This window comes from Myotis myotis, unplaced genomic scaffold, assembly GCF_014108235.1.
Source record: "Myotis myotis isolate mMyoMyo1 unplaced genomic scaffold, mMyoMyo1.p scaffold_m19_p_10, whole genome shotgun sequence".
Taxonomy (NCBI): domain Eukaryota; kingdom Metazoa; phylum Chordata; class Mammalia; order Chiroptera; family Vespertilionidae; genus Myotis; species Myotis myotis.
Window position 1 is genome coordinate 7,655,422 of NW_023416314.1, and position 16,399 is coordinate 7,671,820.

General features: G+C 35.8%; 1 protein-coding gene across 5 annotated transcripts in view; it reads right to left on the reverse strand.

The window, feature by feature from the left end:
- ZW10 (zw10 kinetochore protein) overlaps window positions 1–16,399 on the reverse strand; it is a 51,315-nt gene that overhangs the window by 26,312 nt on the left and 8,604 nt on the right. For all 5 annotated transcript variants that reach the window (XM_036324415.1, XM_036324411.1, XM_036324413.1 and 2 more), the window contains exons 3-10: window positions 14,885–14,986; window positions 14,649–14,726; window positions 13,584–13,743; window positions 12,153–12,305; window positions 11,539–11,730; window positions 5,961–6,124; window positions 5,189–5,371; window positions 1,697–1,935 (exon numbers count right to left, since the gene is read on the reverse strand). In XM_036324415.1, coding sequence (XP_036180308.1) covers window positions 1,697–1,935; window positions 5,189–5,371; window positions 5,961–6,124; window positions 11,539–11,730; window positions 12,153–12,305; window positions 13,584–13,743; window positions 14,649–14,726; window positions 14,885–14,986 — 1,271 coding nt within the window. The remainder of the gene's footprint in view (window positions 1–1,696; window positions 1,936–5,188; window positions 5,372–5,960; window positions 6,125–11,538; window positions 11,731–12,152; window positions 12,306–13,583; window positions 13,744–14,648; window positions 14,727–14,884; window positions 14,987–16,399) is intronic.

The following is a 16,399-nucleotide window of genomic DNA, read 5'->3' on the forward strand; positions in this document are numbered from 1 at the left end:
CCAGTAGGGGGCATGCAGGAGGCAGCTGATCAATGATTCTCATCATTGATGTTTCTATCTCTCTCCCTCTCCCTCTTCTCTGAAATCAAAAAAAAAAAAAAAAAAAAAAAAAAATATATATATATATATATATATATATATATATATATATGATGGGTATTCTGTATTCTCACATATTTATTTTGCCAAAGGAAAATATACTTCCTTTTACATGTATTTTTCTTCCTACTTATATTTAAAACTGGAAGGACTTGTGAATATAATGATTCATTAAAGTCATGGAAGTATTTGGTAAACGTGTTCTTTCTAGAGCAGAATAGAATAAAGGGTTTTGTGTGAATGTGGAGGTAAAAACTGAAACTCTGGAAGCCAATCTGAAGATGCAGTATGATTAAGTCCAGCCCTAACTAATAAAGGTGTTTTCTGCTATGAGGACAAGAAGTAAAAAACTGCTACGTATAGATACAAACTGAAGAGGCTTTTGTCATTCTGTTCTGCAATGATAGGCTATGGCCTATCATTTTCTCTTCAATTTTGTCTAGGAATAGGAAAAAGCTTACAAAAAGAAATTCAATATATGCGAAATAGAGTTTGGGGTACCCTGTATACAATGCACATTAGAAATCATCCTGAAAGGGTGATTTTTGATACATTCCATTCTTTTCTTTCTTTGGGTACCCAACAAACTATTATCACTTTAGAAAATAAATGTTTAAAATGTAAATTAATTAGGGCCTAGATTTCAAAAGGTAACATAAATGTTAAGCTAAGGGGCTAGAGCAGGCTGGAGTAGATGATACAACTATCACTATTACCACTCCTACCAATAATAAACATTTGAGTATTAATCATTTTCCAGGTAGCATTCTAAATTCCTTACACATGCTTTCTGATGTAATATCATTTAATTCAAATAAAAAATTAAAATTAAATAGCTTTCTATTAAAAATAATTAATAATTTTTTGCCCTAGCTGGTTTGGCTCAGCGGATAGAGCATAGGCCTGCGGACTCAAAGGTCCCAGGTTCGATTCCAGTCCAAGGCATGTACCTGGGTTGCGGGCACATCCCCAGTGGGGGGGACGTGCAAGAGGCAGCTGAATCGATGTTTCTCTCTCATCGATGTTTCTAACTCGCTATCCCTCTCCCTCTCCCTTCCTCTCTGTAAAATAAATCAATAAAATATATTTTTTTTAAAAAATTAACAATTTTTAACATCAAGGAAACCCATTAGGTGATCCATACATGTTTCTATTCTTACACCTTGCTATAAGATGTTATTGAAAAGACAATTGTTAACATACATTTGTGTGCTGCACTATTTTTCAGAAAAAAATATATTAATTAACTAATGGGATAAGAAAACTCAAAAGAGCCCTGGTTGGTTTTGTTCAGTCGGTTTGTGGACAGAAGGGATCATGGGTTCACATACCTCAGTTGCAGGTTCAACCCCCTGCTGGGTTGGGATGCATTCATGAGGCGACCAATCAATGTTTCTCTCTCTCTCTCCCCCTTAATTCCTACCTTCCACTCTGTCTAAAAAAAAAAAAAAGTCAATGGAAAAAATATCCTCAGCTGAGGATTAAAAAAAAACAAAAAAACAACTCAAAAGATTCAAGCTAATTCTCTTAATAAATATCAGTTTAGATAAATATTTAACAAAGTCACTGCCATGTTCACACAACTCAGAACTCTTACCATTGATCACTACTGGTTGTTGCCTCTAGTAAAGTCTGGTAAGCAAGTTCCATTAATTTCTTCACAGATTCACTAACACGACAAGTGGGCAAAGAAAAGGAATGTTGGTCCAATGTATTTTCAGGCTGTAAATTCACCATTTCATTGTACTGAGTTGTGGACATTTTCTGTATTTGTAGCTTGTTATCCTCATCAGAGGTGGGTAAGTCAGGCACACTTATCTTAGAGTCAGGAATAATCTAAGATTCAACATAGAAACGAAAAAGCACTATCCTCAGAATAATTCAAATGCAAGCATACAGTGAAGAATAAGATATGATGATAAAGCTATGGCTCTATAGGGTAATAGAAAGATTTGAGTACAGCCCCGGCCAAGTGGTTCAGTTGGTTGAATGTTGTCCCATGCACCAAAAGGTTGCGGGTTCAATTCCTGATCAGGGCATATACCTAGGTTTCGGGTTTGATACCCAGTCAGGGCATGTGCAGGAGGCAACTGATTGATGTTTCTCTCTCACATCTTTGTTTCTCACTCTCTCTTCTCTCCCTTCCTCTACATGGCAGTATTTTAATGACTGCTCAATCTTAGGTTGAGAGCATGTCCCCAGAAATAAGCAATTCTTTTTACTATAATTCTTCCAATTCTTCTGTGCACTAATTTGGTGAAAATACAAAATCAATAAAGCTTCTCTAACACTTACATGAATGAAAATTCCCAGACTTAGTCAAGACTAAAGGGAAGAATACTAGGCTGTTAATTTGGAAACATCCGTGATATTTTTTACGCTAACTTAGACAAAGTCATTTAACCTCTCTGGACTTCAATTTTCTCATTGTACAAGAAAGAAAAACTGTACTGAAATATGATTTTCAAACCTTGCTGCTTAAAGATCCCTAGGGGTCAAAAAAAGGAGAGATTAAGCATGTAGAAGCAGCAGGTTCCCTAATCCCACTGCAAGAAGAGCAACTCTGCTCTTCATATACTGGACCTCTACAGAAAATGTATGACAGAAAAAGTTTAGTATGATAAAAATGTTTAAGTCATCAGACTTGCCTTCCAAATCTGTAAAAGAGTATAATAGTATCTACTTCATAATGCTGTTATGAAGTTTATATAAGAATACGAATGTCAGGGACCTATTAGTCAAAATTATGGCTAACATCAGAATACAGAAGAAAAAGTATAATTATAGAGATGTTTAGGAAAATGCCAATGTTTGTCTGAAAACTAGTGGACCCAGAATACACGACTCAAAACAGTGACTTCATGAGGAGGGTGAGGGAACCTCAAGATGGAAGAATATAAGATCCAATATGACACCTGTAAGGTTAAAATGTAAAAACCAAACAACAAAAACAACTTTAGATGTTTTATGAAAATAGTGGGTACACATAGGGAATTGTTTTAGAGAAAATTTAGATGAAGACTATGAAAGGCAAATTAAATTAAAATGATTTATGAAAAAAGGAAGATGAGCTTTCCAAAGCTGGGCAGTTTAAAGTATCTAATTCCAGGGCCTTCATGCCAAGAAAAAGAACCAGGTTAGAACCTACAGCAGATGTTCTTAACTAAGGGAGCATCTGGCAATGTCTGGAGACATTTTTGGTTAACACAGCAGGAAAGTTGCTCGTGGCATCTGTGAACAGAGATTAGGGGTGCCACTAAACTTCCTACAGGCCAACCCTCCAACAGCAAAGAATTATCTGGTCCCAACTATCAACAGTGCCATGTTGAGAAACCCTGATCTAGAAGAAGCTACGTATTAGGATTTGGGCACTCAGGAAAAAATAATAGTTTTATAGAAAGTCAGAATTAGTTGAACAAGAAGCTTAGAAATTATCTAGTTCAATTTTGTCATGTTACTGAAAAGAGAAATGAGGTCCAACAAGGTTGAAATATTTTAGCTCAGAGTCACAGAGCAACACAGTAACAATCCTATTTACATCAAAGAGTTATGACAGAGGCAAGTGAGATATATATTAATTCATTTACCAAATCCTTACTGAATACTGGGTACATAGTGGTGTGCACCAGGTATTTTCTTGGTGCTGGAGATACACAGTAAGGAAAAAACCCTTCCCTTATGGAGCTTATTTTCTAGAGTAGGAGGATTATTTTTTTAATCCTTACCCAAGGATATGTTTTTATTGATTTTGGAGAGGAAAGGAGAGGGAGAGAGGAACATCAATGTGAGAAAGAAACATTGACTGTTGCCTCCCACACCCACCCAGACTGGAGATTGGACCTGAACCTGGGTATGTGCCCTGACCGGGAATTGAACCCATGACCCTTTGGTGCACGGGACAATGCTTTAACTAACTGAGCCACACTGGCCAGGGTAGAGGTCACAATATTAAAGCATGGTCAGGAAAGGGAGCAAGTCATGTAGCATGACTTGTGGTAAAAATGTTCCTAACAAAGGGAACAAGAGACTCAAAGGTTCTGCAACCAGTGGTCTTAGCAAATTCAGGGAACAGCAATATTAGAAGCCCAATACAATAGCACCTGGAATTAGAGGCAACAGGAGCACAGATCATGTAAGGTCTTATAGCTACTTTACATAAGATTGGAAGATGGGAAGCCACTGGTTTTGTGCAGAAGAGTTACATAATCAAGTGATATTTATGTTAGAAAAACCCACAGCACAATTCCTGGTAATCAGTAGATTTCAACTCCCTTAACAATCCAAAATTACCTCAAAATGTGTTACTACTATCTATGCCCTCAAATGGCTAGCTAAAGTGGGCACAGTAACAGGTTACTCCCAAGGACGATGGAATATGGCCGAAGGGATAGAAGGAAAAAGAGTAGAGTACCTGCAGTGATAGAAGAAAAATAGCTGAGCAATTTTCTATTAAGAGAATACCTTAGTCAATGTGTTGTTTTAAACTAGTAATTCCTTACATTTACCAAATATTACTTTATATTTGTAAGGTAAGAAGATAAAATAAAACAGAAGTGAACACACAGAAATATCTAAGATCAAAGGAGTAACTTACCCTCAATGCAAATTAAGCAGTCCATTAACTTTGCAGATAATTTGTTTATACTTTACATAGTTCACATTTTTTTATTATTTTAACTTCAAAACTAGTGCCTAAAAGATGAAGTCAACATTTTCACAATAGAATGTAATCTCTGGACATAAATAAAGCCTACCTGTCCCAAAATTGTGTACTAAAAATTAAGTAATGAAGTTGAGAAAAACATATAGGTTGGCATATTACCTAATTTCAACAATAGTAGTGCATTACATTTATGTAGACTTTTTCAATTTATATAATGCTTTCATGTGCATTACTTTATCTGGACTTCACAATACCCTATGAAAGAGGTAAATAGTAGGACCACTTTAAAGGTAAGAAAACGAACATTCAGAAGATTAATAACTCCCACAATGAGCTCAGCAACTGTCATGCCCTCTTCCAGTCTAACATATTCATCTCAAAAAGGAGCTGCTTCCTGAACACTGTAATATACCATAACCCCAATACCTTCACAGTGTTGTGAATTTCAGAGGTCATTAGGTTTCTAGCCGCCACAATCACATCCTGACACTTCTTATTAGCAAAATGAGAATTGATGTTACGGGCATATTTTAGCAAATCAGTAGTATCTCCTTTTAAAAACCTCATCTCCTTTAAGGCATTTTCAAATTCTTCAGTGGATTGTATGATCTGACAAATACAAGAAAAAAAACAATAATTATATACATATATTCCATTTCAATATTAAAATTTCAAATCCAATGAAAAGAACAGGACCACCTGGTTATTTAAGTTTTAGAACAAATCATCAATTACTAGGAATAAAACTATGAGACATTTTTCTTCCTGCCTTAAATTAATTAGGAAGAGTATCTTCAATAGAAATTTCTGATTCTATTTGATTAAGGTACAAAGACCTTTAAAATAAATATACTTATTTTAGTGTTCAAGGAAAGAGTAAAAAGAAACGAGAAAGCAGTGCCACATAGTAACTACTATAACTGATACAAGTACAAATACAAGAATAATTGTTTTTCAAAAGTATCTTACTAAAGAAAATACACTTAGTAAGAAGGTGCTTCCCAATCAAATGGTAGGAAGCCAGGAGAAAAAGGAAGTTATGAGGAATTTGCTTCTATTCCTTATTAATAATTTTTTTAAAGATGTCACTAAAGAACTAAAGATCTAAAAAAACAAACAAACAAACAAACAGCAACAAAATCCCTGACACCAATAAGAAGCTAATCTCTTAAATCTCCTGTGATATCTCTGCTCTTACCTCCTCATATTGCTGTAACTTGCTGCTATTTGTTGGGATAGAATAAACCAAACAGTTTTTAATGAGGCACTCAGACAAGTCCTCCCAGATCATGTCACCAAGCATCTCAGCCAATATGATCTTAGATGTTTTTTCATTTTCTTGATCAGTATCAAGAGGCAAATCTGAATTCAAAAGAAAAAGTTTAAATAAGAAACCATTCACAGTCTAGATTATTCTCAAGTTCCTTAGTGTTCTAGAATTCTTTAGTTGTAAGATGATGGGGAAGAAAATGGCACAGATAATTTTATAACTATCTCAACTGATTGCATGGGGGTAAAGCATGACATACAATCATTATTTTATCTTTCACTGCTCAAATGAATCATCTGCACTGTATTTCTGCCTGTATTCTATAACAATAAGGTATTAAGCCATCTACATTATAATCATCTACTGCTAATGTACTGATTTGATTCTATGAAAAGTACTCAGAAATTCTGCATATAAAGTTGAAACTAGTTTAGAATAAAATCCCCATTCTTTAATAATACTTTTTTCATCTCTGCAAAGGAACAGAGTTTTTATCCTAGTACCAATAAACACATTACATTATTGTATATTTAGTCTAGTAAACAGAATACTTCAATACCTTTTCTATAGTATATCTTGAGGGAATTATAATTAGAATACACTATTCTATTAAGAAATACTTATCTTCAAGATATTCTTGGAACAAAATGCTGGCCAAATATTTAATAATCAGAGATAAAAAAATGGCAATGTTTTCCATGTAGATCACACTGCATACGAACAAACTAAATGTGAAGTTCCACGGAAAGAAAACTTATTTGTGACCTCATAAGAATTGATATTGCAATTAAACCTTTTCATAGTACAGATCAATAATGATATCATTTTTCTAACAAAACTCAAAATGCAGAAGATTTTAATTGTAAACTGGCTGTCAAAAATACCAACAAAAGAATTCAAAGAATGCTTTTCTGATATTGATAAATTTAGAACTTTTTAAAATTTTATGCAAAACTGCCTTGAATTCTATGTTAAGAATAGTAAGTTGGTTCATGGTTAGTGAATTTCCTTAACTCAGCCAGTTTTGAAACTGATATACTTTTGCTTTAAAGTCAAATCAGTTCATTTAAAAGGGATGAACTAAATTTGTTGGTGTAGGTGAAAATATTATAGGAAAATGATTATTTTGGTACTCAACACAGCTACTGGAAATTTTACAGTATATCTGGAACAACTTGTATATAGAACCTACTTTTTCAACTAAATTTTCAGTATGTTTGGAACAACTTGGACATGGAACTTACTTTTTCAACTGTAAATTTTATGACATCTAAATACAGACCAAGTATTTCTAGGGAAAATTTACATCCAATTTGAGATGCACTTAAGTATAAAATACTCACCAGATCTAGAAAAGTTCATATAAAAATATAAAATAGCTTATTAATAATTTTTATATTGATTATATATTGAAATGATATTTTGGATATATTGGAATAAAATATATTATTAAATTGGAAGTTCATGTTCCATTTAACTTTTTTATGTGGCCACTGGAAATTTTAAATTACATTATGTAGCTTGCATTTTATTTCTATAGACAATGCTGACCTAGACCGCAGCTCTAAATGCATTTACCAAGTGATATAAGCAGCTAGTACACTGCCTTCCTCTATAAATATTTGTTGAATGGATATATGCAAACATACCAGAGAAGAAAGTTTGGCTCACACCATATAAACCATTTTGCACCTTTGCCCCGCCTTCAGATCATCATAAACATTCACCAAACTATTAAAAATAATGATGTTCCTATTTTGCTTAGTTTTTTATTGGCAAATGTCACTAAATTTTGGCATATTTTCCATATCTAATGATGCAATGACATGCTGACATAATGAACTGTTTGACAGCTTTCTTATGCTGAACCATCTTTTGGACTCCTAAAATAAACCCTTGGTCAGAATGTGTCCTTTTTAAAGGCACTATTGGATTTATTTAATTTTTTTTTTAAATATATTTCTTTATTGATTTCAGAGAGGAAGGGAGAAGGAGAGAGAGATAGAAACATCAATGATGAGAGAGAATCATTGATTGGCTGCCTCCTGCACACCCACCACTGCGGAACGAGCCCGCAACCCAGGATGTGCCCTCGGCCGGAATCGAACCTGGGACCCCCCAGTCTGCTGGCTGACGCTCTATCCACTGAGCCAAGCCGGCCAGGGCTAATTTTTCTTAATGTTTGAATTTATAAATCAAAGGTAAAATCATTCTATAGTGATTAATTTGTGAGTAAGCAACCATTATTACATTTTGGTATTAAATGTATGCTGTTTTTTTAAAATATATACTTATTGATTTCAGAGAGGAAGGGAGAGAGAGAGACAGAAACATCATTGATGAGAGAGAATCATTGATCAGCTGCCTCCTGCACACCTCACAATGGGGATCAAGCCTGCAACCTGGGCATATGCCCCGACCGGGAATCTAACAGTGACCTCCTATACATAGGTCGACACTCAACCACTGAACCACGCCAGCTGGGCTAGGCTGGTTTTTTAAAAATTAAGTAGGGCATTTCTCCTCTTTTTCTATTGGCCAAAGAGCTTACTTTAAAAAGGGATTATCTGTAATTTGAAGAACACACAGAATTTAGCCATAAACCTTCGGTGCCTAATGGTGACCTTTTTAGTGCCAAGTCTTTAACAACCTTTCAAATTTCTTCTATAATTATTTGTATGCTCAGAGTTTCTGCTTCTTCCTAAATTTTAGTAATTTAGTTTCTAGAAAATCATGGCAAAAGCAAAATATGCTTGCTGTCACAAGACTAACACTACTAAGGTTTATAAAGAAAAACCCCAAATTTACCCTCTCCACACCCATAAGATTATCTTTCTTCTCTCCTTGCCTGTGACAAATTTTAAGTTTGGTTGGTATTCTTCCTCCCTCAGACTCATACAAAAATAAATATAAATATGAATTTGTGAAATATGTGCATGTGTACACGTATACACGTACACACGTACACACACACACACACACACAATTTGATTTGGACTGATTATTTCTTTAGGGCCGAATCCTAGAAGTTGAAATCCTACTTTAAAGGATAAAACATCTTAAGGCTTTTTATCCATTTGCCAAATTCTTTCCAAAAAATTTTTCATTCTCCTCTTTTAAAAGCTTCTTTGTTGTTGGTATATCATGCATAATAATAAAGAAAATATGAAAGAAAAAAATACATATTCAAATATAAAAGAATGGGCAAAGCCTTTATGAAGTTTCAGAATAAGTAAAACACAAAGAAAGTAGAGGATTCCAAAAAGAACTAAGGAATCTAAATATGATTTGATGCTCTCTGAGCCAGAAGGGAAAGAATAAATGGTAAAGGAGAAACTAAAGCCTAAAATGCATAATGATATTAGAAAAGCACCTGCCAATACTAAGTTGTCTTCTGCTCTACATATCCTAGGTACTAAGAAAACTTACAAATAAAAAAAACAGGCCCTAGTCGGTTTAGCTCAGTGGATAGAGCATCAGCCTATGGATTTAAAAGGTCCGGGGTTTGTTTTCAGTCAAGGGCACATGCCTGGATTGCAGGCTCAATCCCCAGGAGGGGGTGTACAGGAGGCAGTCAATGATTCCCTCATCACTGATGTTTCTCTCTCTCTCCCTCTCCCTTCCTCTCTGAATTCAATAAAAAAACAAACAAACAAAAAAAACCAGGTTGAGTACTAATTAATTTAATGGAACAGGGTCAAACTGTCAAGTGATTTCTACTGTAATTCCCCACAACACCCACCCCCTCTGGGCCTATTTCAGGCAACAGTATCATTACTGACTTAGACTGAACTATAAGAAAACATGACTAACAATTATGCACTCAGATAAAGTAGGAATAGTAAACACTATAACACTGTATCAAGAAAAAGTTAACGAAGATTAAGGTGAATTTTTTAAAAATCAAGTACAAGTGTTAGATAAAAAAAGTAGCAATTTACATTGAGTATGACATTGGACTTACATTTACCTTAAGCTCAATGAGTTAACTGTGTAATAACAGTCTGGCTATACTGTAAAAACCATGGAACTGAGAAGGAGAGCATAAATGCTCCCCTAGTATTCTGAATTGGCTAAGACTACACCTAGAATACTCATTGTTTTGAACACTATACCTTAGCAAGAGGACTACTGAAGAAATGGAATATATTCACGTTATCATTAAAGATAAAGGGAAACTTAAAACTATGTCATTCAAAAAAAACCTTAAGGATGTTTATATTGGTGATAAGATGTAGGGGAAATAACAGCTCCTGTAAAGAATTTTAAAGTTCATCATGTATCATAAGAATTAGACTTGTTCTACACAGCTCCATATAATAGAAACAGCATCAATAAAGCAGACATTACAAGGCAGTATATTTCAAATACATTTTTTAAACCACTACACTAAAGATTTAATGTACAATATGCATGTTTTGGGTAATAGTATTTAATATAGAAAGGAGATATGATTTTTAGAAAAATAAAGAAAAACTTCATAGTACTCAGAGTTGCCCAAAAGTAGAATAAAATGCCTCAAGAGGAAATGATCCTCTCACTAAAGGTGCTCAGCTTGGTTTTATGGAAAATTGATGTGGGTGTTATAGAGGAGATATTTGGATTGAATCACTTTTTTGTTTTCTTTCAATCCTTGGATATTTTGTTTAAAACACTGCTTATATCTAATAAAAATAAAAGTGAATTATCTCCGTAAGTGAAGGAACAAGAAAACTACCTGGGATTTTGGTAATTTATACAAGCCTTGAGATTTTTTATTCTCTACCATCAAAATTAGAAAAAATTCCTAGCATATTTATTCCCTATGTACTAGTATATAACTGCCAAGAAGGCATATAAACTATACTAGAATTTCTGTTTTATTCTCTCCACAGGAAGAATGCTTGATTTAACTATTCAATAAGACAACTGAGAAAAGCAAAAAGGTATGTCAAACAGACTAAACAAAAAACAAACACAAAGAAGTATTAAAATAAAACACCAGAAGAAATTTTACTTTTATTAGTATGACAACCAAAAAATGATTTAAGCAATACAGAAACTGGTTATTTCATATGTGAATATATAAAGACCTAAACAATAGTTTCAGTTGGATGTCATTCATTTCCTATGTTATCCCTAGTTTGTTTATGTCACATGAAGGGATTTTCCCCCTAAAATATGTAAACCAGCACTTGGTTCATTTCTGTTTCTCCTATAATAAAAGCAGGAGTTCCAAAATGTGAGGTTACTAGAAGTCAAGTGAGAGAAGGCATCCTAGAATTCAACTAAGAATTACAAATATAGAATCTGGGGTAACACTGATAACCCTACCTGTCAACATAGGGCAGAGAAGAAATACAAAGTAGAGCAAGATATAAGAAGGTAACTACTTTGTTCCCATGGCATAACCTACTCACCTCTAATGCTCCACTAAGATTGCGGTCATTTTATCTACTTTCAAATAATATTTACTTTCAAAAACCATGACTTTTCCAAAATACAAAAAGCCCTTGGAGATACATACCTAGAAGATGTTTCTGGAGCACTTCCAGTACCAGTCTGACCTTTGCAAAAACTTCAGATGGTGACGGATGCTCAAAGTCAGTCATCACAGATTCAAAACGAATGATGATGATGTTAGGCTGGCTTTCTACCACAGCAAAAAGGGAGGGGCAAGATGCCAGAGGCCTAAGGATATACTTCAGCAGCATTTGCCCTGAAAAATTATATGAACACTCATAAAAATCACTAGAATAAACTTTTATATAAAACTATGTAAAAAAAAGAAAGATCTTTGAGTCTAACAACAAAAATACTTATATAACATTACACACCATATATTATACACTGAAGGTTTTCCCACTGAAGTTTCCCAGATTATCTATAGATTTTTATTTAAATTATTAAAAAAACAGATAAACAGCAGCAGCTAGTTTAAAAAATAAAACAAAGAAAAGTAACTAAGCCCTTAAGAAAAAGGCAAATGCTTATGACAATTCCATTTGATGAATTATGAGGCCAAACCCGACGATCTATCATCAATGTTATCCAGAGAATATTTTATAATATTTTCTGTCATTCCTTTAATAATGGACCTTCTGAGATTTCATGTAAATGAAACAACGTAGTGTCCCTTACCAAATGATTTAAGCTTGGTATGTAGCTCTCCAAGAATAGAAAATGCCAAGAGGACAGAGCTGGTTGGTGGCATAGGGGGCTTCTCTTCATTTTGAGACTGTTCAGTGCATAAGTGAAGTTGTGTTTGTAAGCAAGATTCCAAGTTGCTGGTATCTAAGAAAAAGGGAAAAAAATATCAGCTGTCTCAGCAATGCAAGATATTCCTACTTCTATTCCTCAGGGCCCATTCTCTACTCAGTTCCTAAATATGTGTTGTACTACAATACACTTCCAATGCAACCAAACGTTAATTATTACATGTATGTCCTTGACATCATTTTAAAACAGAAAACTGCACTTTTAGTATGTTCAAATAATCAAACTAAGTGCAAAAGCAGATGATGTGCGTATAATAAATGCTATTAAATATGTATTGAATGACCGAAAGAAGGCAAGGAGCGAAAGCGAGACCCTACTTTCACATAAGACCTCCTCTTTTTTGTTCTTTATTACCAAGTAAAGAGAATAGCCTGTCAAACAAGTTTAACAGGAACGGTGTGTTATAGAAAAATACATCTGCTATCTTCTCATAATTTTACAGTCTGCTTAGAAATAGAATCTAAAAATTTCCAGATTCTTTCTTTTAAAATAGGTAACTAAAATACGTGTGTGTGTTGTGTGTGTGTGTTGTGTAGGCCAAAGTGAATGTGGAAAAGGAAACAAGAAGAGACTGTGAGGTATCCCCTGAAACAGACTAAATTTCAAGATTCAGTGTTGGAAAATATACCAGGTTTAATGCCATGTCCTTTACATACTAGTATACCCTCAGAGGTTTCACTTTTGTGTAAACAAGACAAACTGAATGGGTCTCACATCCAGAGGTGGGCAGAGGGACTGAGAATAGTTATATAAATAAATGCCAGGGCCAGAGTTATACTATTTCTTCATCTTGCAAAGCACCCCCATCTCATGATTTTGTCACTATTTTCCCTCAAAGACAGAGAAAAATTGAGTCAAATCCCTGTCTCATTAATCCATCTTCTTTCTTCAGCAAGAGAGAATGGCAGAACAGCTTCTTTAAGCTTTCTAGCCAAGAGAGATGGTTGGGATTAGGGCTTGTGGGGAATGAGATCATCCTACTATGCAGTGGAAGCTCTGTGTGGCCTTACATACCTTCACCACATGGACCCCACCCACCCAATAATCTTCTCTCTTCTCTGCTCCTTCCTACTGAAAGGGACAGACAGAGAGGTGTAAAGGAAATCAAGTGAGGACACTTCAGAGACCCAGATGAATTAATCCTAACAAACACTTGGACTAATATGAGAACTCAATATAAACTTGCAAGACTAATAGATTTCTCTTCTACCAATACAAATATTTAGCATATATTCAGAGGCTGAACAGGTCCAGGCAGATTAAGCAAAGCAGTCCACCTGAGGTCAGCAGCACCTTTTGATGGTGGGAACTTCCACACAATCAGCTTCTGCCACTCTTCGCCAAGATGATAGAGTATGTTCTGTTTCTGTATGGTGAGCTCCATGCTGAGAGATTTCAACATTTTTAAATCAAAGCATTTTCTGGATTTTAGTAACTTCAAGCATTTCTGTGCCTGGTAGTGAAATGGAATCATTATTAAACATTCCATCTGGATTCAGGGCAATTAGAATATCCTATATAATAAAAGCCTAATATGCACTGACCACCAGGGGCAAACGCTCTGACCAATAGGTTAGCTTGCTGCTGGGGCCCAGCTATTGGGACTGGGAGAGACGGGCCAGACACGCCCTGGAGACCTCCTGAGATCCCTCCCTGGCCCGGACTGTGCACCGGTGGGGTCCCTCAGACTGGCCTGTCCCTCTCACAATCCAGGACCCCTCGGGGGATGTCGGAGAGCTGGTTTCGGCCCCATCACCGCAGGCCAGGCTGAGGGACCCCACTGGGGCACGAATCCATGCACAGGGCCTCTGGTATTTATATAATGATAAGAAATATATGGAACGAACATGGGCTAAAAACTGGGATAGTACTAATTGTTCATGCTTTATTTTTATTATTTAAATATTTTTACTGATTTCAGAAAGGGAGAGGGAGAGATAGAAACATCAATAATAAGACAATCATTGATCCACTGCTTCCCGCACGCCCCCCACTGGGGATCAAGCCCGCAACCGGGCATGTGTCCCCGACTGAAATCAAACCTGGGACCCTTCAGTCCACAGGCCAACGCTCTATCCACTGAGTCAAACCAGCTAGGGCTGTTCATGCTTTAGAGCAGCGGTTCTCAACCTGTGGATCACGACCCCTTTGGGGGTCAAACGACTCTTTCACAGGGGTCGCCTAAGACCATCGGAAAACACATATAATTACATATTGTTTTTGTGATTAATCACTATGCTTTAATTATGTTCAATTTGTAACAATGAAATTGGGGTCACCACAACATGAGGAACTGTATTAAAGGGTCGCAGCATTAGGAAGGTTGAGAACCACTGCTTTAGAGAAAGTATTTGATACCTCTTCTAGACGCAAAGCAGCAGTCACATACTTCTTCTCTGCTAATGCACTATTATATTCTTCAATAGCTGTAGAAAACTGAAAATAAAGTAGTTATTAGGTATTTTAAGTCTGGCTGCTTGTTTTTAAATTATGAAAAATACCATATAGTCAAGAGATACACATTTAATGAGACCAAGAAAAAAAAATTACTTTCTCCCCACCAAAACACTAAAGCTCAATTTGAAGTTACTGACCTCTTGTAGCTGTTTAAGCAAACTTAGGACTACTGAGTCTTTTTCCAACTGTTGCTTCAAGTCTGTAAATTCAGCAGTTGATACGTGAAGATCCCGGCGGACCTAATACACACATCAAAGACAAGTATATTTAAAGCTATACTATATCTAATAAATAAAGCATCCATAGCTAATCAATAAGCCTTATTAAGTGAATATAATTCATGTTGAAATTTAAATGCTAATTAAGATTGGGATGTAGTAGGAAGAGACCTTAAGTGGTCCACTTAGTCCAAACCCTTATCCTCTTCAGGAATGCCCATCCCCATGAACAGAGTTTCCTGTGTCAACATCTGTTCTTAGTTTAAGCCGTTATCTCATCTGAGCTCACTCACCTAGATTACTAGAAAGGTATCCCCACTGCCAATTCATTCTACAGGAGGACAGCTCTTCGAAAGATTTTCTTTTGTTGAGTCAGAATCCACCTCCCATTCTGTCCCACCTTTTCAGGAACTTTGCAATATCAATTATTTTCTTTCCTTGTTATATCTTTCTCTCTCACTATTTCACCCCTCATTCATGAAATACCCTACTAATGCATGGCTCCTCCCATCAGACTTATGTGTTAAAAATCTCTCCCATTTTTAAGAAAAAATTTCCTCCACTTCAGCAATCATGCTATTGCTTAGTAGCTACCTTATTTCTTTCCATCCTGTCACAAACAAGTTTCTTGCAAGAGTGACCCATATTCACTGTCCTTACTTTCTCACCTCTCATTCACTCTATAATACATTGATCTGGTTTCTACACCCACCATTCCCCCAAAATTATTCCAAAACAATTGGTGCCAATCAACTCCTTGGTGCTAAATCCAAAGCATGTGTCATCAATTTTAGCTACACATTTATCAGTACAGTTACTTTCCTTCCCTTAGTTCTGAGCCACCATTCCCTGATTTTCCTCCTTTTCTTTAGCCATTCCTTCTCATTTTCTTTTGGGAGCTTCATTCCCCCTCTGGCCACTTCCTACTCTGAACCAGTGGTTCCCAAAATATAAACTTTTTTTCCCTTATTTCTATCCAGGGTCATTTAGCAATGACTGGAGACATTTTGGCTTGTCACAACTGAAGGAGTTCTGGCATTTAGAGAGTAGAGATCAGGGATACTGCTAAACATCTTACAATGTACAGGATAGCTCCCACAACAAAGAATTATCCAGCCCCAAGTATCAATAGTGCCTGTGTTGAGAAACACTACGCTATATACTCTCTCTGGGCAACCTCATCCATTCCCATGACTTCATATTTCTAAGTGCTGTTATCTCAAGTCCACATCATTTTCCTAACCCTAACATGTACCTGGATGGGGTGATGTGCAAGCTGTTCATTAACACGTTAAGCCCCATGTCAGTCACTGGTGACTGACACTACACTTTCCGACCAGAAGACAAAACAGTCTGGGCACTTAACATGTTAAAATCCATTTTCCCACTCTCCCACAGTAGCAACACATGACTACCCAACTAGACTAAATGTTC